General features: G+C 40.9%; 1 protein-coding gene across 2 annotated transcripts; it reads right to left on the bottom strand.

Annotated features, from left to right (window-relative positions):
• Window positions 1–475: 475 nt before the first annotated feature.
• On the bottom strand, window positions 476–24,756 carry LOC136435370 (ER degradation-enhancing alpha-mannosidase-like protein 1). Of its 2 annotated transcripts, none has more exons than XM_066428824.1 (13): window positions 24,431–24,756; window positions 23,441–23,513; window positions 21,892–21,995; window positions 14,324–14,495; window positions 9,528–9,711; window positions 9,176–9,267; window positions 8,425–8,507; window positions 8,098–8,218; window positions 4,273–4,443; window positions 3,926–3,999; window positions 3,598–3,694; window positions 2,934–3,125; window positions 476–2,580 (listed from the first exon to the last, which is right to left on the bottom strand). In XM_066428824.1, exons 1-13 carry the CDS (start codon window positions 24,685–24,687, stop codon window positions 2,488–2,490), a joined length of 1,713 nt encoding a protein of 570 aa, XP_066284921.1. In that variant the 5' UTR covers window positions 24,688–24,756; the 3' UTR covers window positions 476–2,487. The 2 variants fall into 2 exon arrangements, with proteins under 2 accessions (XP_066284921.1, XP_066284922.1); XM_066428825.1 differs by having other exon boundaries at window positions 23,413–23,513; window positions 24,431–24,716.
• Between the last annotated feature and the right edge of the window lie 522 nt (window positions 24,757–25,278).

Below are 25,278 nucleotides of genomic sequence, written 5' to 3'. Positions count from 1 at the left end.
CGCCCATGAGAGAAGTACATGATTGCTGTGCACATGATACACCACCTCGGATTCTTTTCTTGCTGTACTACACATTTTGTATAATGTTCTTGGGTACGTACATGAGCAATGCCTTAACATGTTCGATGTCTGTAATATTTCCGACCTTACTTACGGGGCTGACTCTTTGACACCAGCCAAAACGATTGAAGTCCCTTTGCGAACCTTCTACAACTTTCCCTTTCCCGAAAAGACATTTTAATTTGACGTGTACAGGCGCTTCTTAAAATTCTCCCCACATGCAGGACTGGTGCTACAGATGAGGCTCTGATAGCCATCAGCCTATCAATACTAATTATTCACTAATGAACCTCTGAATCATGTAGTTGTGCCAGAGCGAGTTAATCATCTATATTTCCTACATGGCAATTTGATTGGAGGGAGGGGGTAGGATAGATCATTTCCTATGTGGGGAAATATAAAGGAACGTCAAATGTTGCTTTTAATTACTCTTCGAGATTTTAATGGAATAGTACGACACTTTCACCAGGTTCTCTAATTTTTGTGAAAATATACTGATCATTGTCTACTTCACCATGATGACCTCTCAGATATCAAAGCAGGAGATATATCGATGTTTACTGCACATTTTCTATTCCCAATGTCCATGTAATTCACAGTAAAATAGACTATAATCTAACGAAAGCCTTTATGAATTATGTTACTATCAAGGCCATTAGAATGTCATATATTGGTTCATCTCGGAAACAAATCATGTCAGAAAAAAATGAAATTACCAACTTGCGTTTTGCTGCAGTGCACTTGTCAATCTGAACCACCTTCATTTTTCTTCTTAATTAAGAAAGATATTCTGACTAATAGTTCTTTCTGTCTACAAAATAGTTCACACTATCTCGGTAGCCCTTGTCATGATGAAACACAGTGGTGAATGGCTTGTCAATACAGCACGAGTCTAACCAATCTATGTACACATGTACCACCAAAATAGCTCTTGTCTTGATGCCCTTATCAACATGTAATTGTAAGTTCTACATGTATCAGTATCATGACACTGCCTTACCCAAACTTTCTATCTTCTACTGGTTACCTCAAAGGACATTTGAATTGGACGTTCCTGTAGAATTATTTCTTTACTGGAATACATATCTTATGACATATTGGAATAGAATAATTATAATGTATTCACAATTATGTGAAATCACAATTATCAACATGACACAAATAAGAATTCATGTAAACTGCATTAGTTAAACGGCTGGGGATACTTGTATGTCTTTTATGTAAAATTCACTGTACTTGTGTCATACCAAGGAGGTTATATACAGAATCTCACATTGAATAATCTTCAAGTGCAACATTCAAAGTTGTTGGCATCATGTTTAAAGTAGAAATCCTAGTAATCATTTGGAATGATTCATTGTTACATGGCTTCATTATGGAAGACTATATAGTAGGGAGTTGTCATTTCAACAGCATAAATAAACAGTCCTTGTTTATCATTAACCCTTTTTTTTCTATTACAAACCATGTCAAATAGTTTCATGATATATTTCATGCTACATTCACTCTGTATCATAGTAGGTGTTGATCTGAATAAAATGATGAGAAATTAACTGAAAGATAAGTCTATATTTGGAGACCAATAACTGTTGCCTTTCCAAACTGGATGACAACTCCCTCTAGCACTTAGTTATCAAAGTACAAGACAATAGTCTAGAAAATGTTCATATCATGACCAATGTTGGCACTTCTGGTCTAAATGCCAGATGAGGAATATCAAAATGTGTATATATATGTCCCTGTTCCTTCCATGACAACTACATGTTAAGGACACTGGAATGATGAATTCTGTGTGAGGCACTAATGACCTTATACATTTGACATACAATAGGCACAGTTGACTCTTGATCTACCAGTACACCCCAATGTTCTGCAACCTCAAATGATAAACTAAGAGGTCTTATCTCTCCTTTCTAATACATGTATAAAAAGCAATCATGTCTGAAAATAGAATATCAATAAGTGAGAAGTAGAGGCAAATATTTTCAGTTCTCTGCTAGCATGAGACAGTGCCTAAAATCCTAATACGAAGCAGCACAGCAACATGTTATACAACCAACATAGACCAAAACTGAACCTTTAAACAAATACTTCTATAAACTGTGCCATAAACCTTGCTTTGGTCTAATAGTCAGAGGTAACTATGGCAACGCCCTCAAAGATTTATTATAGAAAAAAAATATTACTGTGTCATTCTATCATAGTACCTGAACAAAAGTTCAGCCCCAAAGGTACATGTATGTAAGACTGGTCCTTCATCTAGCCCTCTTTTCAAACGTTTACACTGTTTAACTTGCTTCCACATGCAACTCAATAAATATGTCAATCAGCTATATGTCACTTGTCACAGATTGAAGGATGGCAAATGACAGACAGCTACATCCCCCACCACCACTCTGTGAGGCGGTGGAGTATGTCCTGTAACTGCTATGTGTTCAGCCCCATAAAACTGTCCAGTTGATGTTGGTACCGACTCTGGAGTGGCAGTAAGTATCGCCTCTCTGTTGGGATCTTGTGACACTGTAGAAGAAAAAGATAAACTACATGAAAATGGCATTTGTTTGAGTCATATAAATAAACCTGGTCTAATGGTATATAATATAATATAATATAATACAATATAATAATATTCATGTCCTGTTTAGCTTTAGTCCACTTCCATCGGTCACTACCCTATGTTTGAACCTATTTGTGACATTAGTACATGTACTAAATCTTTAATGTGTATTCAGTTTACACTCATATTACAGCTTTTTGAAAAGGGTTCTTTCAGCCCCCAAAAAAAACATTCTACAAAATTTCTTTTCTACTTTCCAGTACTTGTAACTGCCAATTTAGACATCCCCACATTTCAACAATACGTATATCCTTACATTTGTCCCATTCATGCCCCGGGCATCCACTACTGACAGCTGCTCTTCCACCTTTGACCTCTTGGGTTGGGACAGCCCCTCCCACTCCCAGGGCGACCTGCGAAACGTCTTGTCGACCCTGAACAGGTGCCCCTCGGTGGTGAACAGGTAACGTCGAGCGTGCTGGTTCACGTGGTTGTCCTTGTCAAACAACTGTCAACATTGCATGAAATATTATTGGTATGCAGTAAACTACAGAAATTGTACCATGTACTTGTGAATGAAGAAACAAGTGTACTCTTCACAATGCACATGTTAAAATTTAAAAGCTGTCCAACTTGCCATGTTGAAGAATGAAGTGTACTCTTAACAATGTACACGTTGAAATTTAAAAGCTGCCAACTTTTTATGTTTAGACATATAAGGTTCATGTAACACAATTTGCTTTCACAATGACTGCATTTCCATCAATGTCTGACAGGTGGTGCTATCAGTTACAATCCCTTCTTTTTAACTTGAAAGCACTAACCTTATACCAAGCTGCTTGCATTTGGCACGATACAGATAGAAAGCCTACTTCTTTCAATACCCTGAACTGGGCTTCATGACGTTTAAGACTTACATTTGATGTGATACTGGGATAACTACATGTACTAGTAATAGCAGAATAAGGACAAGGCCTTACCAAGTACAGATATTTGCAGGTCTCACTGAGAAAGAAGCTTTCCATACGATCTTCCTGAGTCTTGTTGATCACACAGTGTAGAGTTGCATAGCCACATCTGCAAAAACAAAAGCTGACCATCAATATCTGTAAAACACAAGGCAGCGACTATTCAAGAAAGTACATTCTGATGGTCTGATGATCAAAACATGGCAGAAGAGACTCTCTCACAAAGAATTATTTTGCAGATACAGTATTTTACACGGAATGGTAACAAAAAATAGTAATAAACTCAATGTGGAAATTCAACAACACCTCAGATTGTCTACAACATAATTGTGTTACTTACTTGGCCTTGGCATGTTGCTCTAAGCTTTTCAAGATGTCTGTCCCTACATGTAGGTAGAAGGGGTTTTTGGTGGCCTGGGGGGAAAATGTGGTTGTTATTCAGGACAGGGAATTGAAGCAGCTGTCACATACCATACAAACATATCAACCATTTTCCTTTTAGAGTGCAATACAACATGTCACAGACTTCCAATCTGGGCTTAACCTACTTTCTAAGAATCAGCAGACCATCAAATGGTATATGTCTTCTGGAACTGGATCTACTCATGGCTTCAATACTCCAAGACGTGTAGAATGTTCTAGATGCATCTCTGAGATAGTTGATGTTAAACTGTGCTTGACCCTCACCTGGTACAGTAAGTATGTAGACTCCACCAGTTCAGGTCGCAGTGGATAAAAACGGACGTCAGGGGCCTTCAGGTGCCAGTTGAACCTCTCCGGCAGTGCCCCGTAGCGGCGCCAGATGGCGTAGTACACGGCATGGTGGCAGATAGCCTCCTCGATATCCCCGTTCAGAACCTGCAAGCACCAAAAAAAAGACACAGTTAGTGATGTCCGCAGCCTGTAATGTCACAGGACAGTCCATGTCTGGAAACTGTTACATCCAAGAAGTTTCTACATTCTGATGTACAGCCCAATTAAGAACACATTACCCTCCAACTAGCATCAACAGTAGGGAAGCAAGAATACCCTTAGGGCAGATTTAGCAAGACAGAATGAGATTGCAAAATGGCTAGAATAAAAAGAAAAATATGTATGGGAAATCTCAAACAAACAGGTGTAGTTCTGAATCGAAGTTGAACAGCAAATTACCAACACAAAACAGGCGTAGTTGTAAAACTGTCATCTTCCCCCCTTTCTTTGTTTCTTCAGTCACAGCCCATACATTCTCAGTACTAGAATGCTGACTTGTTCCAAGTTCCTCACAGCCTGGGTGCCATCGAATTACTACAGGGGCTCCTACACTTGGTACCCTGATTACACTTGTTACCCTTTTTTGGGACAGCCAGTATAGGAGGCCCAGTAGTAATTGGAAGGCAGCCAGGCTAAGTCCCTCCTTCCAATGAAAAATTTGGGCAAGAACATTTTACAGAGGAGCTCTGGTATTCAGCAACACAGATAGCCTAAGTGAGACCACAGGTTTGTACCTGCCTACACATCGCATCCCAGACTTGAAGGCATTACTCTTCATCACATCTGCAGATTAGCTATGATACAAACCACCTGTCCAGCAAGCTTCCCATTCCCTGTTCTATACTGCACTCTTCTTACTTGTCTAGTACTTCATCCTGTATTACTCCAAGTGTATTCTCTAAAAGAGTCCAGTCTAAAAAGTAATTGGGCCCCACAGCGTGTATTTATGACGATCGAATCCCTCTTGTCCATCCCACCTGATATAAAAGTTTCTGAGATGAAAGCTTGTTTATTACTGACAGGATTAGGTAGGAAAGTTTCGGCATCGGAGCGATTGTTGGCTGTGTGCGCTTTTCTGTCCTGGGTGCAGTGGTCAGGTGCTGGTGGCCGAAGAGGGCCCTTTGCAGATAGTGGCTAATTGCAGTTCTAAATGCCATAAATATATGGTTTCATTGGTCAGATTTGTAGGACATTTTTTTCAATTCCAAAGTGTGTTTACAATAGACAGCAAAACATTCTGTATTTTGGATATGCGCCATAAAAGGTGCACATTTTCATATCAAACCCAATGTTAAAGCCTGATTGTTGTATAACGGCTATATATGTACAACCGAGTACACCCCATTCATTTCAAAACATTTCAAGATAGAGACTTTGGAGAGATTTCAAATTGGTTCATAATGAAAATTTCACAACTTTCAGGACAATCAGCCGGTGGCTCACGTGACATTGTCTAAATCTGCATGATGGTATGATACATGAGAGTAGTAGCTCTAATAAAGCTTATCACTTGGCTTGATATGTGAAATTAGGTGATAAGGCTCATTAGTAGAGACCTGGTTTTGGATGACAGTGAGGCTAATTGAGCTAATTGTAAATATATCTTACTTATCAGCAAAACTTACACATTAATTTGAATTACATGGGATGCTTAGAAGGACAGAGCATCTGACCCTTTGCTGATAATCATTTCATTTCAAAACTGTAAGGTGAAATAAAAGAGTACCATAGTTGAAGAATTTAAATATTTGAGACTCAAGATTTATCATAATTGTACACCAGATATTAGGACTTCATGCCAAGTGCACTACTAGTACTTTGATACTGGGAAACTGGCTATAATCTTTGACCCATAAAAATGTTGAAGGTATCCTGACAAAAATACCTCATGGAATGTTCTGTGCATTTTTACTACAACTCCCACTGTAAAAAGAGTCATGATTCTCCACAATGTTTGTTTAACACTGCAGCTATTACCACCAGTAAGATTAGAGGGCAGTCCTGTCGCCAACAATAGTAACAACCTCATTAGTATAAATAGAGCCTGCAGAATGCAACCCACACCAAACAACCACTAGCTACAAAGATAACGGGTAAGCCCTTCTTAACCAGTGTGCCATATTACCTGTCCACGTGTACAACTTTAGAAGTGTGAGGATCTCAACGTATACTTAACATTACATGCAAGTCGACTACAGAAAAATCTAATTGAAATTTGAAATCCGAATTGATATCACATAGTCTTCTTTGACGTGCATAGCAGGAAGCTAAGCTCTCTTGTATCCCAAGATCAATAGTAGCTTATCCAAAACAGGACCAGGAATCAGAGGTTACGTCCCAGTCCCTAAATCTGGCCCAGGAATTTGCGTTGATCTGACACTTACCACGTACTTGGTGCCAATGTTCTTTGTTTACGTATCCCCAGAAGGCATTCAAAATATTTGATTTGGGGTTAACCCGACAAAATCGCTGAGCTTCTCCCGGAGATCAGGAATGGGGCGACCCTGTACCAGTTCCAAACCCGGCAGAATGGGAACACAAACAAGCTGCTATGTTCTATATCAGAAACGCTTCAGCTGTCAGGAAGATACAAATATCATGTCAAGGGTAAAAGGTCATCTGGGCACTACAAAGACCCTCAGCAATTCAGTTCAAGTTAAATACAGTCCAGTCATCAGGATGTGCAGGGGTTCTATATCTGTTCTGTTCTAAACTGGGGGTACACAGCCCTCCTGTAGTACCCTTTGGCCCACATGGTAGCTTTGAAGCCTGTCAACATATCTTTTGCAAGTAGGAAGGATTGTTCAAGCCTGGGGACACACACCCTTACCATATTTCTCTACAGCCCTCATACAAACAAGACAAATCTTTATGGGTTAGGAATAAAGTTAAATATAATTTCGTAATGTTAAACTAGCTGTTTCTTTTCCTTGTGACATCTACATAGAGCTTCCTAATTCTACACGTACAGTAAATGGTGAGAAGAGATGTACTTTTCCATATTGGCTTTAACTGCCTTGACCACCAGCATGTTTTGCACAATTACACATCTCTGCTGCAGTAATGATGTATGGGTAATTCAGCATGCTAAAGTTGAAGACTTTCCAGATGATTAGTGAATTCCCTGATTGTCTTTAACTTCTCCATCCTTTGTTACATCAACCTTGAGTGACGTCTGCAGATGGTTGAGTTTCCACAAGAAAGCTATTACTTTTCACTGACGTACTACAGCATTCAATACTTCCTGTACACACTGACACAGACAGGGGCTGCTGAAGGGAAGTCAGCCAGAAGAGGTTGCTACACTTTGCACATTCACAAGTAGCAGACAATTTAATGAGCAAGAGGCCAAGAACCCGCTATTCACATTACTCCTAGAATATTTTTTTCTATGGTTTGTTTCCCTCATTATCCCAACAAGAAATAATAGCTGCACCCCTTTTCCAGTCGTGAATTCGTGCAATCATATATATACATGTTCAACATTAAAAACAGTACACTCTTTTGGCCTTAAAGAGTTCATGATTATCTTCTAGTGCACTGCCTCCCTGGAATTGATGCCTCCAGGTTTCAGGTGTTGACCAGTGAAATTTTCCAGTGTAATCACATGTTAAACGGCCAATTTCGCTTTGCATTAACTGTTGAGGTCATCTTTCATTATCTAGTCACCACGCCTTGAACAGAACTTAGACTACATGCAAATCAGCGCCAAAGTCTCCATTGCAAACGTCAGGTGGAGACCTTGGACAGAGTGATTACCTGAAGCCCCGCCCAGAAGGCCTGCAGGGAGTCCACCCAGGTGGAGGCCAGCGAGCCGTCTCCGATGTTCACGTTAACGTACATGGGAGGATTCCCCTGGCCGCTATTACACCTGTCTCGGCTGGGGGGGACAAGAAACATGTTTTATCTTCAAAGTAGAAATCATTCTGAATTAAAGTCGCTACTTCAAACTGTAATTTCCAACACAAAAATTGGACTTACCCAAATTTTTCAAGCAATCCTTGCTATAATCAGGTAATACTGTTCGACATTACAAAATTGTGTGTGCCTGAAATGACCAAATGTAAAACCAAAGACAATTCCCACCCTTTCCTGAGGTTCTGTCTGACGCTGGTGTAGATCTCGCGGAACATTTTGAGGTCCTCAGGATCCCCATACATGATGTAGCCCTGGTGGTACAACACAGGATTTTACATTTTACATGCCACACAGTTTCAGTTGTGGCATCGTGTGGCGCAATCGGTAGGGTGTTTTGGCCAACAATAACCGAGAGGTCCTATGTTCGAAACCACTGATATGCCCCGATGCTGTGCCCTTGGGAAAGGCACTTGACACGACTTTCTTAACTTCACTCAGGTATAAATGAGTACCTAGCTTCGGTTAGGGACGTCCCTCGGACAGGACGTTAAATGGAGGTCCCATGTTTGACAGCCACACCTAAAACACGTTAAAGAATCCAACGCACTTATCGAGAAAAGTAGGGATCCTTCCTTGTGTGAGTGGTTCAAAACCTACTGTTGTATGGCCACACATGGGGCAATTGTCGTATTGAGGTCACCTACGCACCGAATGGTAGTCACTCTAGACCCTTGCGATCTACCCCCTCCAATTGAAAGCTCCTTGCAATTCAGCCAGACTGCGAAGAGAGAGCAGTCGGCCTATCCAATGACAATAAGGAAGAAGACCCTTTCGAGGGAAGAGTCAAGAGGTGATAGAAACAGTTACTGCAATGTATAAACCAGCACTGACTTATCTGATACAAGAGTTTCACATCCCACATTCTACCAAATTCAACATTTTTTGCAACACAGAAGTACCAAGCCCAGAATGGTCTCACCTTGAACAGGTACTCATAGAAAGAGTCAGACCCCGCCCCAAGCCCCGCCCATGGCCCCATCCACTCTCCAGTCTGGATGTTTATAGTGTTTCCTAAAACAACAAGAAACCTCTGTGTAATCCAATGTGATAACATGGGAATGCCAGGCGTCTTATAGGATCATTTCAATCAAAAACAAGTGTTGTTGGTTATGACAGAATGACACTTTATATGGTGAGAACAAGCAATCAGGTCTGTAGGAATGAGTTATGTTCTATCAATGATGAGATTAATGTCTTCCAACTGCATGACACAACATTTGCTAATGTACAGACGAAGGAAGTTGTTGTAGATGACAAAGAAAGATGCCCACCTACGAGGCCTGTGGAGGCATGTCTGTACCTCCACAGTGCCTTGACCGCCCTCCTGGCGATACTCTCGTACACGGGATCGCCGACTAGCCGGCTGAGCATGCCGAACTCCAGCAGCAGGGAGCCAGCCCCTGCCGTACACGTGTCGTTACGGGGGTTCGATGGAAGTCCATGTTTCAAATTTACCTGCAAGGTACGGCAGAAAAAATGATCATAACTTTAAGTGAAGACTAGGAATATCCCTACGCCTTATCCATGCATCGATTTTGTACTTTGTTGTTTTCCAGAAAATCTCAGGGACAATACCATGGCCACGTTTTACAATAGAAATTAGAAGCACTACTGCAATAAAAGCCAAAAATAATAAAATTTGTGTAACTGACATTCAAGTAGCAGTAGTAAGTTGCATTCAACATAGCATGGATGAATCTAGCGCCCCATGGAAACTGGTACGTGTAGTACCGGTATCACATGACATTGGCAGCTGATTTTTATATCGTGCACGTTCAACCTGTTGGCAGTGCTTACAGTTCAGTCTGTCCTCACATGTCACCCGTGAAATTTGATTACTTTAACCTTTCCATATAGATAGGGATCTGTGTTATTCCATTTCATGTAGAGTGCCCTCGTGATCTCTTGGTGATACATTGGAGTGTACATTGTATGCCTGTCACAATAACGTGGAGGGGGCTGAAAACACAAATATAATTGTACCAGCTTTTAGTGGAAACCATGCATGACCTGTTGGCATGAAAAAAGGATTTCAGCACACATTTCAACCCCTATTTAAGACTATTCTCAACATGTTAGAAAGGTAAGAAGAAATCTGTCTCTCACTGATAAATTTACAACATGCTTGTAATGAAGAAATGCTACAGCATAGCAAATCCCCTTCCTTCACTGGCTGTTACCATTATACTGATATATCTATGGCCAGGATTCTATCACCGATGCTGTTTTCCACTAACACAGGATGTAAGAAGAATACAGATGTTGTCATGTTGTCATAATTGCAGGCATGAATCACATTCCAAATTCGAATGAACAATAAAGGATGAGGCCTGGCTTTAAACACAGGGTGCATCAAGGTGAACACAAGGTCACACACTCAGTTGCATCCACACCATATAGCCGTGAAGGCAATCTCCAAGCAGATGTAACAGACATCTTTCTATTTCCTGTTTTTTACAGCCCCAGTTGGGGGTCTGGATCAGTCAAGGGAAACAAAACAAGTCCGGCAGTCATAAGCTAACATGCAACCTCTCTTATCAGTATGTTTTTCCATATCTTTAGGGCATACCCTTATAACATCACCATGATGACACAATGCACCAGGTACATATGACAGTCCCACATTTTTGCCTCACAGACTTGTATTGTCCTGCCAGTTTTCGTGGCGCCAATGGTGACATGAACAGTTCAGAGTGACAGACCGAAAGATTTATCACTCCGTCCTCGGCCATAGGTTACCTATCATTATACACACCTGTGATAATTACAAAGAACACCGGTATGGCGACTTCAAAACCCCAACGGGCATGCGCAGCTTCCTTTGTCTTCAGGAAATGACAGGACAATATGGTGTATTTTAAACCATTTACATTGTGGGTAAGAACTAACAATATTTGTATCAAATTTCATGCATGCCTTTTCCTTCGTTTTGAACTTAGCTCACAAATTTAAGTAACTAGGAGTTGTACATGCGTATACATAACTGCTGATAAAAACCTTTTTATATGGGTAAATGATTGCATCTTATAAGGGGTATCTTGGAATGTTTAATCAGGAAGATCTGTATGTAACTTTGCCCATCCAAGATGTGCTTCACTGATCACACTGATTTGAATATGTTAATTGAGGGACTTCACATAACTTGCTGCCATTCCTGTTCTGGACATGGTGTTTCCGTAATTCAATTTAGGATTTAACATACTAGTATAGCGTTTGTCATTCCTAGTGCAATGCTTTATCGCACAGGACTCAAATTCAAAACTTAAAATCAGTTTTCAGATGCATACACATTTCTCTTGAGCTGAGCTGCTTTCATTATAGACGGTAGTAGTTTATAGTAGGTTCATCTTATTAAAGGATAGTTTATTTTTTGGATATTTGGTAAATGACAGAGCACTTACATGTACAAATTTTCTGTGATAGATCTACTAACTTCTACATTTCATACATACTGTATGTGCACACAAATGTCACCTCCATATCAAGTATTTTTTGTAGTAATCAATCTTTTAATCAAAATGTATTTTTGTGCACAGTATATAATGTCCTATTCTGTACAACCTTAAACGTTTTATCTAGATTTGCTACATTTCGGGACTCTAGAGACTGGAGACTTTACCTGATTAACTGTGTGGCATGGCCAGATCTTAATACCACATCGCAGTGCTCACATTGACTCTCCTATGTGGTCACTGTGATGTTGCAGCAAGACAAGGCCCTCTTCTAGGCAAGACATTACTATCAAATATTTGTGCCCTCAAAAGACCTCCAAGGTATCACTGGAAAGTCTGTACAAGTTCCAAACTTTACGTTTAGTTTTCCCCTCCCCCTTTTTGTGTCTTCCCTGTTATTTTGCTAGTTTACCAACTTAAGCTAAATCTTATCTTATCTACAGTCGTACTATAATAAATGCAGCATCACTGAGACCACACATTGGAGTTCCAACACCCCAGAGTCTGCTGGCAGAGAGTTGCACTGGTCTTGGCAGAGGATCCTTGAAGTGAAGTGCACTGGTCCTGCTGACAACACAAAATGGCCCTACTACCTAACAAACCCGTAGGGACATTCTGATGTTGTCTGCATGGCCAGGCAAGGTGTCATCACATCTCACCATCCTTAAAGGTCAACCTGTTTCCTACATGTTACATCATTCATAAATGTTCAAATTCAATGTACACTAAACAACTGATCTGAACTCTACTTCACTAATTGTGATAATTGCTAATAAGCTTGCTCTTGAGATCTGGAAGGTACAGATCTCGCCAGCTCGCCTAATCATGAAGGGAAAATGGCATGTTCTTTGAACTTGTTTCTGCCTCTTTTTGGAACTCTACCAGTAATAAATCACTGTCAAAAAGCAAACCATAATTGTAATGCCTTGTGGCATTGTTGGACTCCATGCTGTGAAGAACAAAACGCTACTGTTACGTTACAAGCGAAAGCTTGAGTTCTGTCACCTCCGTTTATTCATGCAGTAATAATTATCTTTCCTAAGGACCTTCTTTTTGGTGAGTTCAAACCCTTCTGAAATATTTCTTACCAACTTACATATGTTATATACATCCAGAGTTTAGATAATTCATACTGGTAAACTCATAGGTAACATGAAAAAATGTCTACATACAACTCGGTCTTTTCTTCCTCTGTTCCAACAGTTGTCTGTAAGTGACCCTTTTTGGCCTGCTTTATCCCAAACAATGACATGCAGGAGAAGTGTACACACACGGAGGGACACTTATGTGGGTCATCGAGCAGATAATTTGCTTCATATCTATTCTGCTCCCTATTTTCTTGTGTGTATCATGAGACAAATTGTTTGCTGGAGATAACACCAAAGTGTTCTAAAGATGTAATTTATGGGTAAATAATATTTGTTGCTTTGGTATTTCTTAATATCTAGTCAAAAGCTAGAAATTAGTCATACAAAACACATAAGATAGATCATACTACAGAGTATTTACTTGCAAAGTTGACCTACCTTTTTGAAATGTGAATTTCCGTTGCGAGGATACTAGCGGCCACAGAGGTGGTACAATAAGCTTGTTACTCTACACTATGTAAGTAAAGCCCTGCATGCTCCATACTGACTTACACAGAGATATGCTGGCTTATGTGTTTAAGGGGCGTGGTGCCTCATTATGCTGCTGACCGGTGGCATCAAGTGACACTTCGACCCCAGAATAAAACATTAACTGTCGTCACCACGCCACAAAGTAAAAGGAAGTCAGTATGACAAATGTTTCTCTTAAAACAACTTTTGTTAGAGTCCCTTGACACGAATGTGACACTAGCACAATGTAGTCATCTTGGGTATGACAAAACTTCTTTCCAAGGGCAGTGGCTCGAATACTGGGGCAAGGTTCTGAATGTGACAGGTGATAGCCAGTTTCAGGTATCTGCTTTGGGCAAACACCACGTTGTGTATCTAAGGTGTGAGTCTTTTGGAATGAAAGAGCCTTTCTTCTGGGGTGTACACATATATGTACCATATTCCTGTTCTCAGGATACACAATAGACTGTAACGCATTCCATCCTCTTGAGAAGTTGGAGATAACAGTTTACGGCGCACTGTTTCATCACCACGAAAGTAGTTTTTATCAAAGTAACCAATGTTTGAAAAAGTAAATCGAACATGCTATTTTTGATGCATCATCTTTTAACAGTGAAACTTTCAGATGGTTTAACTTTAAGGGAGAAAGACCTCTAACGTGGAATGTTGTAATTCAGTTCTTTTGGTAGCATTCATACCCATCCTCCAATTTCTGGATAATAGCAGATTCTCCAATAGATTCTCAGATACTGTCAATTAACCAAACCAGTTTAACAGGTCCAATTTCACAAACTGCACAGGTCACAGAATATCAATAATCATGATAATATCACCATCTCTTAATCCTGCACATGCTCTAGTAATCATCTTAATATGTGAAAAATTACTGTCTATCATCTTTTAAAAAAATCTAGGAAGGCTGAAAGAAAAGCACTGTAAAGAAGTTACTATGGCAGTCATACAGTGATTCAACTTAAACCACAACATTCCAACTGAGTGCTTACATACAATACATACCCGAGGATAGGGAAGACCGGTGGGCGTGTTCTCGAACGCGGGGAGTAACCTTGTCCCGAGGTCGTGTGCGAGCTCCAGGAGATCGTTCTCGTACCCATCGGGCTGCACGTCGCCGAAGGGCTGCAGGGGGTCGGTGATAATGAGGTGGGCCGACAGGAGTGCGCCCAACACCCTGGGGAGATGATTCACAACAGCGCAACAATGAGGCAGTGTTTTGAACAAGTCAGACAACCTACCAACTATGTTTTTTTCTACTTGCATAGATTTCTTACAAGGGAAGATTTGTCTTCTTGACCAGCTGTACCCAAATTCTACCAGTTACCCATCAATTCAAGCAATTAGAATAGAGAATAACAAATCACAGGTGACTGGCGAAACTGAAGATTCCTATCTCCTCATTAGCAGAAAAAATATTCATGAAGATGGGCGACGTTTCGACCAGTGCAAACTCATCATCTGTCCATTGATTATTTACCCAGTCTAAAAACCATTACCGCATTTTGTAAGCGATAACAGATACGGCCACCTTTAGGCATGGGCACAGGAATGGTTTTCATAGGTAAACATCAGATTACAGTCAGACAAAACTTCCACCACCTGAAGCACTGGGATGTGTAAATGAACACCACAAATCTCTCTCCTCCATTATCACAAATCCATCCAATTTCCCCATTATCTCCTCTCCACACAGCAAACTTTGGAACCCAGTCAGAAAAGTTAACAAGCTACCTGAATCCTGTTTAGAACAAGATAGTGTAGACAAACGTAACTTGACAGGGCATCGCCACAACCGAGGCATCTGCCCTCCCTCAGAACGATGCCACTTTTACAACTTCCGCTCAACCTGGGCAGGTAAGGCAGTTAATGTAGGGGTTCAAATGAGGGCAGCACAAACAATGGTAAGAACGCTAATTTATAGCCCATAATATACTACTGGTGCAGCACAAACATACACTATGTACAACTGCACACACAACACCATGTACAATGTACAACTGCACACACAACATCATGTACAACTGCTGAGAGAAGATAAGTAACTCTTTCCAGTCAAACAGTTGGCAAATTTCATACCAGCGTACCAAGCAACCATAAATCACAACACAACCCTGCCATGAATCAGGACTTACAAATACCTCAAACCAAGGAGGTTATATCAAATTGCTCAAACAGAAAAAACACCCTCCCTGAGAACTATCAACAAGACCATGACAGTAAAGCTATGCTATAAAAGCCTGACTTGGTGTGTGTACCTGCTCCAAGGTAAGGTTTACATGTGAGGTCCACCCACCTGTGATCCTGCCCTGTGTGGCACCCCGCTGAAGTGAGACACCCAGCCTACCTGTCCCAGCACTAATCCCTGGCACATTTGCATATAATTGTGGCTGGGGGGCCACACGTGGGACAACGTGGTGCACTCACATGGAATACCTGCACAGTCGGGTCTGTGTTACTGAACCTTGGAACTATACTTGTGACCAAAAAATCATCAGCTAGACAGCTGGGACAACTTCCTCCTCTTAAAATATATCCCCTTCTCATAGTTTTAACCCCTGGACAAAAGGAGACTTTGCATTCCTATTGGGACCACTTGGGGGAGATTACTTGTAAATCACCTGCATTCTTATCAGAGTTATCTGGGACCTTAAACAAAGGTGCTGCCCTGTGGCCCCAGGTGAGGGGAGAACATTAACAAAAGTGGATAAATTATCCCAATCACGGGGCCACTCCCCTCCCCAGATCAACCAATCACACAGATAACTTACTATAACAACAAACTTCAAACTGACGCTGCTATATCTTACTATGCCACAATCTATACTTCTAAGCAAGTAAATATTCAAATTGGGGATCATAGGCAGGTTAGCAAGAAAACAAATAGTTTTTGCAGACAACCTAGAATTTTGCAGTTCACCTTCAAGGTAGGGATCCGGAGTTCTTCAGGAGACACAGTCTGACGACTCTGGCCTTCATTGTTTAAGCAACCTGTTTTACTCCATAAATCTTTATAAGCAGCCAGGTAGAAACATGACGTTTGAGACTGAAATGTTACGACAGGAACGTCTACTCAAGAAAGAATCTGAGGAAATTGAGTTCTCCATCATTCTCTCAAAGACGCCACGATTTAGAAATCATTATTAGCTTACGAATATTTGAGTCATTCCTCTATATTTTAAGAATTAATTCCATTTCGTTTGCAGTGACCGCTGAATTACAGCAAGCTGCCTCCTCTGTGCTTGTTTAATCAACCAGTATAATTATAGCCACAAAATGTGCATTCCCCAACAGCACAATGTTTCATGTTGAGGCGTTGTTAAAAGGTCGATGAACTGCGAGAGTGCATATGCACACTCTGCCACTATGTCTGATAAAAAATCAATTGAAAAGAAGTGTGCTATCTTAGAATACTAAATGTACAATCATCTATTCTACCTTTCATTGGGCAGGAAATCTTTGAATTGAAAAAAAAAACATATACACAGCTTACCAAAACGCTAAGGAGACATAGAATCAACCATTTGTTAATACCAACCATCAAAACAGATGATTTGAAATGTCAAACTCTATGCCTGTATCATACTACTAGTTTACCTTGAATGTTCAAATAGTTTATCATTTGCATACCAAGACTCTATTTGACAAGGTCAATGGAGACATGCCTGCATCCTGTCATACACGTGAGGTCCGCTTCAAGTCAACCATATATAACTAACCATTCAAGCATGTAAAGAGCAAGGTCACAACTAAACCATTGCAAACAACTGATTTGATACATCATTTATCACTGTTGTCATTGAGATTCAAGAAATGTTAATTGTGGATAGGAAGAAAATTTTGCAACGATGAAGTAACTTCTTTTCGGTTTGGTTTCGATTTGGACCGTTCATACCAGGAATCCTAGTATCCTGGTGTGAACAGGGTCTTAGAAGGTGACAGTTCTGATAGACTAACTGAATGTAACAATGGAATTGTTGTGGAAAAGTGCATAACATTTCTGTCTGTATTTCTGTCCCTGGATAGCTCCCTAATTGTGGACAACACAACGTCCTTGAACACTTCATATCTTGTTCCAGATCCTGAGTGTCCATTTTGAGATTTCAGCTGGTATCAACTTTGCTGCACAATTTCTGGTATTTGGATCCAAAGGTAAACATATCCCTCAGGAATTTAGGTCCCTTCCTCTGCCAGAGACACATCTACGAAATAACCCATGCTACCGAATGATAACGACCTGTAATTGCAGTGTTTAGTACAGCACCATAAATATGATATCGACATATGCAACATGGATCAGCCATCTGGTTGCAAACCGCGGGGAATTTATGACAGTTTAAAATGGCATAGCGTGCCCTGGGTGTGTCCCTGGAGACAGTACACTGGGTCTGGCTGTCACTTTTGGTCCTTCCACTCAATATGATACAGAGTGTAGGTGGATGTAACAGCAGTTTTTACAGCATCTGTTTGATGTACAACTGAAAGTTTGACTATGTTTGATTACCATGCACGAAGATAAATAGGTTAATCACATTGACAAGGGCACAAAGTGCACTGGGAATGCTACCAAACTTCTATTCTTACCATCAGTCAACTTTTTGTGTACAGGTCTTTGTAAGGATTTTGAAGCACTGACACTTTTTATATGAAAAACAACATGAAATTTTTATATCAATATAGGACTTACTGAGGTCATTTTTTTCCAAAACAATATTCTTCATCATCATATCTAACAGCAAGAATATCCAAAATACCACAGGTAGATTAGCTCTTTGCTGATTCAATGAAAACAGTTTATCCCATGGCATTGACAGCTACTGTAGTACAAAATTACCCTGAAATTGTGTGACACATGTAAAAGGACATACCGGTACATGATTTATCATAATTCATCAGAACCACCCAAAATGGAACAAATTTGACTATTGCAGTATTGTAGATGACAGTTTATTTCAGTAAGTAATAACCTGTAAGGTCATTTTGATTTGATTATATGTATGGCATGATATGCGCATCAATTTTCCAAAACAAAAAAAAGTTTTGACCATACTGTATAATCGTACAAACCAGCTGAAAAATAGCTAAACAATATATGAAAACGAGTACTAATGTAGTAGAAAGCCAAAGTCAATTCCAAAGTAAAAGAAGAAGATGTGAGAGAACAAAAATGAAGAATCTATTTTTGATATATTATAATCGGTGTATTAAATCATTTGTTCAACCTTCCGGACCACTTAGATTTCATAATGAAGGCACTTTTTTTCTGTCAAGCTTTTTATTTCATTTGCATCAGTTTTGGGGTTCCCAGAGGATGTCATCCATATTATCAAATCAACATGGCCTAACAGGGGAAAAACCTACCAGGAAGACAGATTATAATAATGCCGAGTCATGTCATATAGCATGCAGATGGCATGACCTTTAGAACAGGTAGCATGTTGGCATACACCTGTCCACATGGCAGCATATCTATAGATTATTGTCAATACAGCTGACAGGTCTCATGTATTATTCACACGGACACGGCAACTAGTTAACTGTACCCAGCACGAAAGGAGGAAATTATGGTGTCAGCACTCACCGTGTTAGACACATTGTATGGCTGACTATAATCCATGATCACAGTCGTCACTTTCAACTGAAGAAATTTGCACTCTGTCAGCATGTATAGAGCTGCATAGTTCATGTGTATGCAGAAGGCATAATGAAATTCCAATACATGACGTCAAGTCAATCTTCCCAATTCAAACTCCAAGGCTTTTGCATTTTAAACCGTAGTAGTTTTATGATAGTTTTGAGTGCACAGTGTTGTGTAGTGAAGAGTTCATTACTATATACATCTGACCACTAACTTAGTGCTTAACTTTTAGCCACAGGCATAATTACAACTGCATATGTCATGCCACTATTCTGAAGATGACAGACACAAACTGACATTTTCTAGAGTTGCAGGAAATGGCTGAAATCTGTGTCAGCGGAAGCAGAGCTGTCAGCAGTTTCCAAAGGTAGCAGCAGGTGCAACGGTGTGGTGAAAGAAGCCTTCATAATCATGAATATGAAAAAGGATGGCAGCACTTCTGCTACAGGTCCTGCTTCTGTAGCATGCTGCCTTCTGTTGAGACTATATATGGCCTCCGTCGGTCAGTATTGACCATAGTAAAATCCTAATTCACAACAGCCCTACAGCATCGTCTATGGCTAAACAGCCCTATGCGAGAATGGCAGTCTCTGCCACAAAAATCACATCTGTAAGCTGACTCAGTTCTGTTGCAAAGCTCTTTTCTGCGGATCCGCTTTTGTTGAGACTACAAATTACAATTCAGGCCTGATAAATAACATCTTACATTGCATTGCAAAATAAATGCCTCTTTGATACTGAAGAAATAAAACAAGTCTACTTTCCATGCTGCAGCAAAGCATAAAGCATGCACTATCAAAGCAAGCTTCTTGCTATACTGAGATAAGCTCAACTTTGTGTAACGAGTTACCTCATGTATCACATAGACAAAATGCCAATGACAAACAGCTGCTGTAGGAGCAAAGCGGATGTTTCAGGCACGCCGTGGGGTGTGAAGTAGGGGTGGGTACCGGTACATAAAATTCAGGTCCGGTCCAGGTCCAGGTCCAGAAGGTCAGGTCCAGGTCCGGACCTGTACCTGTACCTGATTATAGTAGTGTCGCAGTACATCATATTTTGAATAGTGAGACACACGTAAAAGTCTCCAAACGTCATGTCTGGAACGATATAATTTCTTAGGTTCTCACTTTGTCTCAGAATCATAACTATACTCTCCTCGCCGTCTGCTTACTCATCCTTTAAGTGTTTCTAGATATGATTCACAGCTAACGTCTTCGAAAACGACTCGTTAAATCTGCTGTTTTGTATTTTCTTAGACCAGTTATGTGGCCGCCCGCTGGTAGCCTGGTACTATGAATTCTTAATCGGTCCATAGGCCGGTCCACTGATTTTTTACGGACCGTTTTTTTTGGACCGGTCCATTAAGAAATACCGGTTTCGTACCGGTACACGGTACCGGTACCCACCCCTAGTGTGAAGCATTGGGCTTTTGCAAGTTGACGTTTGACCCAGTGCATAACATGTGCCCGTAGGCAGCTTCAGGAGCGGGTAGGTTCATTTTCTACTCTGCTGGAACTTAATGCACAACTGAACAAAGTGGCTTGAGCAAGGAACTGGTGTGGAAGGGGGGTCACTTTTGGGATTAATGGGGACTAGTTTAAACTGGCCTTCCTTTGCACATATAACAAAAGTCAGCACATTTATCGAGAAGAGCAACAGTGACCCTGTGGGCTTGCCTATAAAAGAGAGCCGTGGCGAAGCCGCATTGCACTTCTAGTTGTCGAAATAGCGTTACACTTCGTCTCAAGCATTACGTCTCGAGTTTGACTGAGGCAAGAAAGAGAGAGGACATCAAACAGCTAACACCTAATGATCACAAATGTACTCTAGTGCTTCGGGCTGACATGTAATAGCCAGCTCTGCCACAAAACAAAACAGACGCATCATTTTCAGCTGCTAGAATGAAAGAGCCTTGATAATCATATCCCAACACTGGTAAAGTTACAGTCTCACAAATGTCAGTGCAATAAATAAGGCTACAAGTGGAAGGCCTGGAGAATGAAGCGTGATGGAGAACTGTTTTTTACCTTATCTTAGTGCCAACAAATTTGTGCCGAAACTAAGGCGATTTGATGTTGGCAAGTTGGTTAATGGATTAACTTGCAGCAAAGAAAGGTTAAGCATCTATAATATATACTTTGATATATGTAGTGCTTATACACTGTGTATGTGTGTGAAGGTGTGTGTTAATGCATGCCTGTTTTGATAGTGTAAACATAGAAAATGTTTATATATCCTGCCTGCGATGTAACAGCTCTCTCTCTCTATTTTACGACATACAGAAATACGGATTATCGAACTTGCTGAAGCTTTCTCAGGAGGTTTAGAACATTTCTCTTATCTCTACTTCTCAGGAAGGGACAGCCTTCGCTGCTACAGTAAATATCTGTTGCAATGAGTTGGGTTGTCAGGAGTATATCACCACATTTGTGGCCTTCCTCTGCACATCACTTGGACCGATGAGTTTGACATTTTCCTGCTTCATATATTTTCATAAAAAGACTGAATATGATTGTACCACTTACTATATAATGCTTAAACTCATCTCCCTTTCCCTTACCTCCTTTTGTGCAGAACATCTGCATATTGTAGCCACAGCTCAATAAAGATTACTATCTTACATAGTAGCTTGTGCACCATGCAAATGTTGTTTTGTATCCCAGCTGTTTAGATACATGCAAGGACTTTTCTCATGCTTATAATTATCTCTTGATCCATTTTTTTCCATTAACTCCGGATAAATTTTCCACCAGCATTTATCAATAATAATCAAACTTTGGATTTATCTGTAACACGAGGCCAACTAGCGGGAACAATATCTGCAAAGAGCAAACATGCGCTGTACAGTATATGGTACTTCAGTACAGCCACTATGCTGGTGTTCCAATGTGTAATGTAAACTAATAATACTGCCCAAACACAGGTTGGTTATTACCTTATGGTGGCCTCGAACACCTGCACTGTGGTGTTCCTCTCAAACGACACGTTGTCCAGAACCAGCTGAACAGCATGCTTGAACTCGCTCGCATTCCCCATGATCTGTGACAAACATTACAGGCACCAGTCAGACTTCTCATGACCACTGTACCATTGATAATATGTTACTGCAGTGTAACCCTTGACACAATTGAGGCTTGTGAGTCCTGTTATCTGAACTTGACTTCAACCTTCAACTTGTGTCCTCAGATCAATCAGAAGTGACAGTCACTCAGAGATAGTGGTGATTAAGGACAGGTGTATGTTCCTTTTCCCTAGCTGCTACTTTAAGGCATCGCATTATCACATACCAGAGCAGGTCTGGGAGTACTTACCCAGGACTCACAAGTCACAAAATAATACATGAAATGTGAATGTTATTAACTGAAACCTGGAGGCTATTCTGTTCTATTTTCTAATACCATGCCAATACCAACACTGTTCATGTCATCCATACAGCAGTTTTGTGATATTTTTTACATAGAGAAAATATCTCCAGCAAATTTAAAAAAAAATCCTGGATAGTGTTTTGATAACATACACATCCAGGGTGCAAAATGGAAACAAGAAATATTATGCATCCTGGTTGTCCCTACTTTAAACTTTTCGCCCAATGAATCATCAGCTCTGCTGCACAACATGAACAGTACAATAAGATTATGAGATACTGTATTCTCATTATTTCAATAGCCTTTTTGACATGCACAACAGTCGTATGTATCAACCATCCATTCATCTAGCTCTAGTACATCGGATTCTTTTGGTGCATACTGGTAATAGACGTTGCAAAGATGTTGTTTACGATGGCATATATATCTTTTTATTTTCAAAAATTTCAGATCTACAGAAATCTGTTATGTACGAATAATTTAAACCTCCTTTGTATGAATGCTTATGAGTGTGGGAAATCTGAGTACAGTTTATATAGAACACAACACGGTGTATTCCTTAACACCCGAGGTACGAGCCTGACCGCGGGTCGGATCGCCCGACAGTGGTTGAGCCGTAGGGTGATCCAACCCGCAGGAGGGCGGGGACCGAGGGTGATGCGGAATACACTGTGTTGTATTCTATTTATGTCATACCCACCCGAGAAAACACACATTTCAATAAAAATGCACCAGAAGTTGAGAAAAGTTGGTGTCCTCGAACAAAAAATTGTACCAGCCTCACATTCCAACGACTGAATGCAATATTCGAATTTTCGATAGCGGCGCCCGGCAATTGCTTTTCTAAATATTCTATAGAAGCCCATGTGATAACCTAAAGTTATCACCCGGTCCGGAACACCCGTATCGAAAGTTTTTGCTGCCCAGGTATGACATAAAATAGCATATAGAATGTCAAGCAAATATATACAAATATCTTGAACGCATGCTGATCAGGTTACTAGTACAATGTACTTTTGTTGGTCAAAGTTGACCTCTCATGCAGCATTCCTCTACACCTAACAAGACAGGAAGAAGTTGGATAGTCATACAGGATTGGAGTGGTCAGGTCACACTCACAGCTAGTGTGTCCAGTGTGTCCACCAGGGTCAGGGAGTAGTCACCCAGCACATCATTAATGTTGATATTCCCACTGCAACAGAATAAACAGACAAGAAAAACAATTACATAGCTTTTAACGTTACATCTTTAGTATATCTTTGGTCCAACACCACTCTACGTCATGTACATTTTATGATTAAGTGATCATAATTTTGATACTGGTATAAAAAGATCTAAAATACAATCCCGCTCCATATGGGACGGTTTGAAATCTGATAAAGTACTGGAAATCAATACAAGGAACCTCCCCGCACGCCATGCGCTGTACAGGAGCAGCTATAAATCATAACCAGATTTGTCTTCGATCATGTTTCGTTCCGGCTGTCTTTGTCTCGCCATGAATAATGGATGAGTCTTGGCAAGGATCCTACAAGTTTGGCTGAACAAGAAGATCGTGTGTGGGGAGGTGTGGCTGTACCGTTATGTAAATTATCTATGAAATCGTCTTTTGAAGCAGTTCTAGGTCTTAGCTCCATTGCAAAAACGTAGGGAATGGAACAGGATGCTGGAGTTCCTGCTGGAGTGACCTGGGTTCTGCTGGAGCCTGGAATGCGAGTCGGGACAGCTCCAGGCGGAGCCGCGTGGCATGTATGGCGGCACTGATAAATCACCCTCATCATTAGCATGCCATCGCAAGATCTTTCCGTACACATTCCCTTATAAAATTACCCCCCGCTTTGCAGCCACGTGCATACTGGTGTTAGGTGCATTCAAACTGTTTGTGTGCATTTCAAAAGTTGTGGAAAAAATTGCCGAAAAATTGCTGACTTTTTCTGCACCATGCAGGCCCGAGCTCCCGCTCCCCCTACCGAGTCCCGGCGACCACGATCTTCCCCGGGATGTATTTAATTGCCCCGGTCGATATACCTGCTGCCAGCTTGAAGGGCATGACCTGCCCTTGGCTGCAGGGATTGCGACAGGCGTTTAGAGAAAGCGGGGAAAACTCACGGGTTGTCCACGTCTGGGCCCCTCCCACTGCAGGCGTGCGGGTTCAGCTCGTCTTTAGGGAAGGCGTATCTCATGTAGTTGTCGTAGCCGAAGTAGAACATCTTGCGGGCCTCTTCGCGCATTTCCAGGCGCAGAGAGTCCGGGAAATGTCCGAATTTCTTCCCATTGTCCGCATCTTCGTCAGTTAGCAGATCTCTCCAATCCAAAGCACTGACAGCGAAGGAAATGAAGCAAAGAAACCAGAGATACCAGTCCATGATTTTGAAAAACCCCAGACCCTCCAACCCCAGCCATGATTCTGTCCCATACCAGCTGGGACGTACCACGCATGTACTCTGCTGCGGTCATCAAAATAGTCCGGAAGGTCAAATCCATCGACAGGTAAAAGCTCGTAACAGAGAGAATATCAATAAATCATGTACATAAAGATGGCTTTATAGAGAAGGAAAATCAAACATGTTGTAAATTATCAGTGGCAAGTTGAATATTGATGCGCAGTGATATTATGCGTGAGAAGTCATGCCGGTGAAAGGTCAGAAGGAATCTAGTGGCTGGCGCCAAAGTTTGGAAGGGAGGACATAGTTTATACAGGGCTAGATCACGTAAAAAAACACTTTGGCCAAGATTGTGTAGATCATCATAGCATACCATTATAGATTTATGTGCATAATTTAACGTTGCATACAATGTTCCCATATGCGACTTTGAGAGCCTCTGTGCAGCACGTGTTTAGGGCTACCTGGACCAATGGTATGCCACAACGTGTACCCCGGCAAAACTGAGCTGTACTGGTCAGGGGGCGTGGTTGGCAATGTGTGGACACCCAGTACTGCAGTATGACATGGACA

This window comes from Branchiostoma lanceolatum, chromosome 5 (genome assembly GCF_035083965.1).
Source record: "Branchiostoma lanceolatum isolate klBraLanc5 chromosome 5, klBraLanc5.hap2, whole genome shotgun sequence".
Lineage (NCBI taxonomy): Eukaryota > Metazoa > Chordata > Leptocardii > Amphioxiformes > Branchiostomatidae > Branchiostoma > Branchiostoma lanceolatum.
This window is presented reverse-complemented; position numbering and strand designations above follow the sequence as displayed.

Coding starts and splice junctions, on each gene's coding strand:
- LOC136435370 (XM_066428824.1), bottom strand. CDS start 24,687: ATGGACTGGTATCTCTGGTTTCTTTGCTTCATTTCCTTCGCTGTCAGT. Junction 21,996..23,440: donor ACACACTGGACACACTAGCT/GTGAGTGTGACC, acceptor TGTTTGTCACAG/ATCATGGGGAATGCGAGCGA. Junction 8,219..8,424: donor AGACAGAACCTCAGGAAAGG/GTGGGAATTGTC, acceptor TGTCCCCCCCAG/CCGAGACAGGTGTAATAGCG.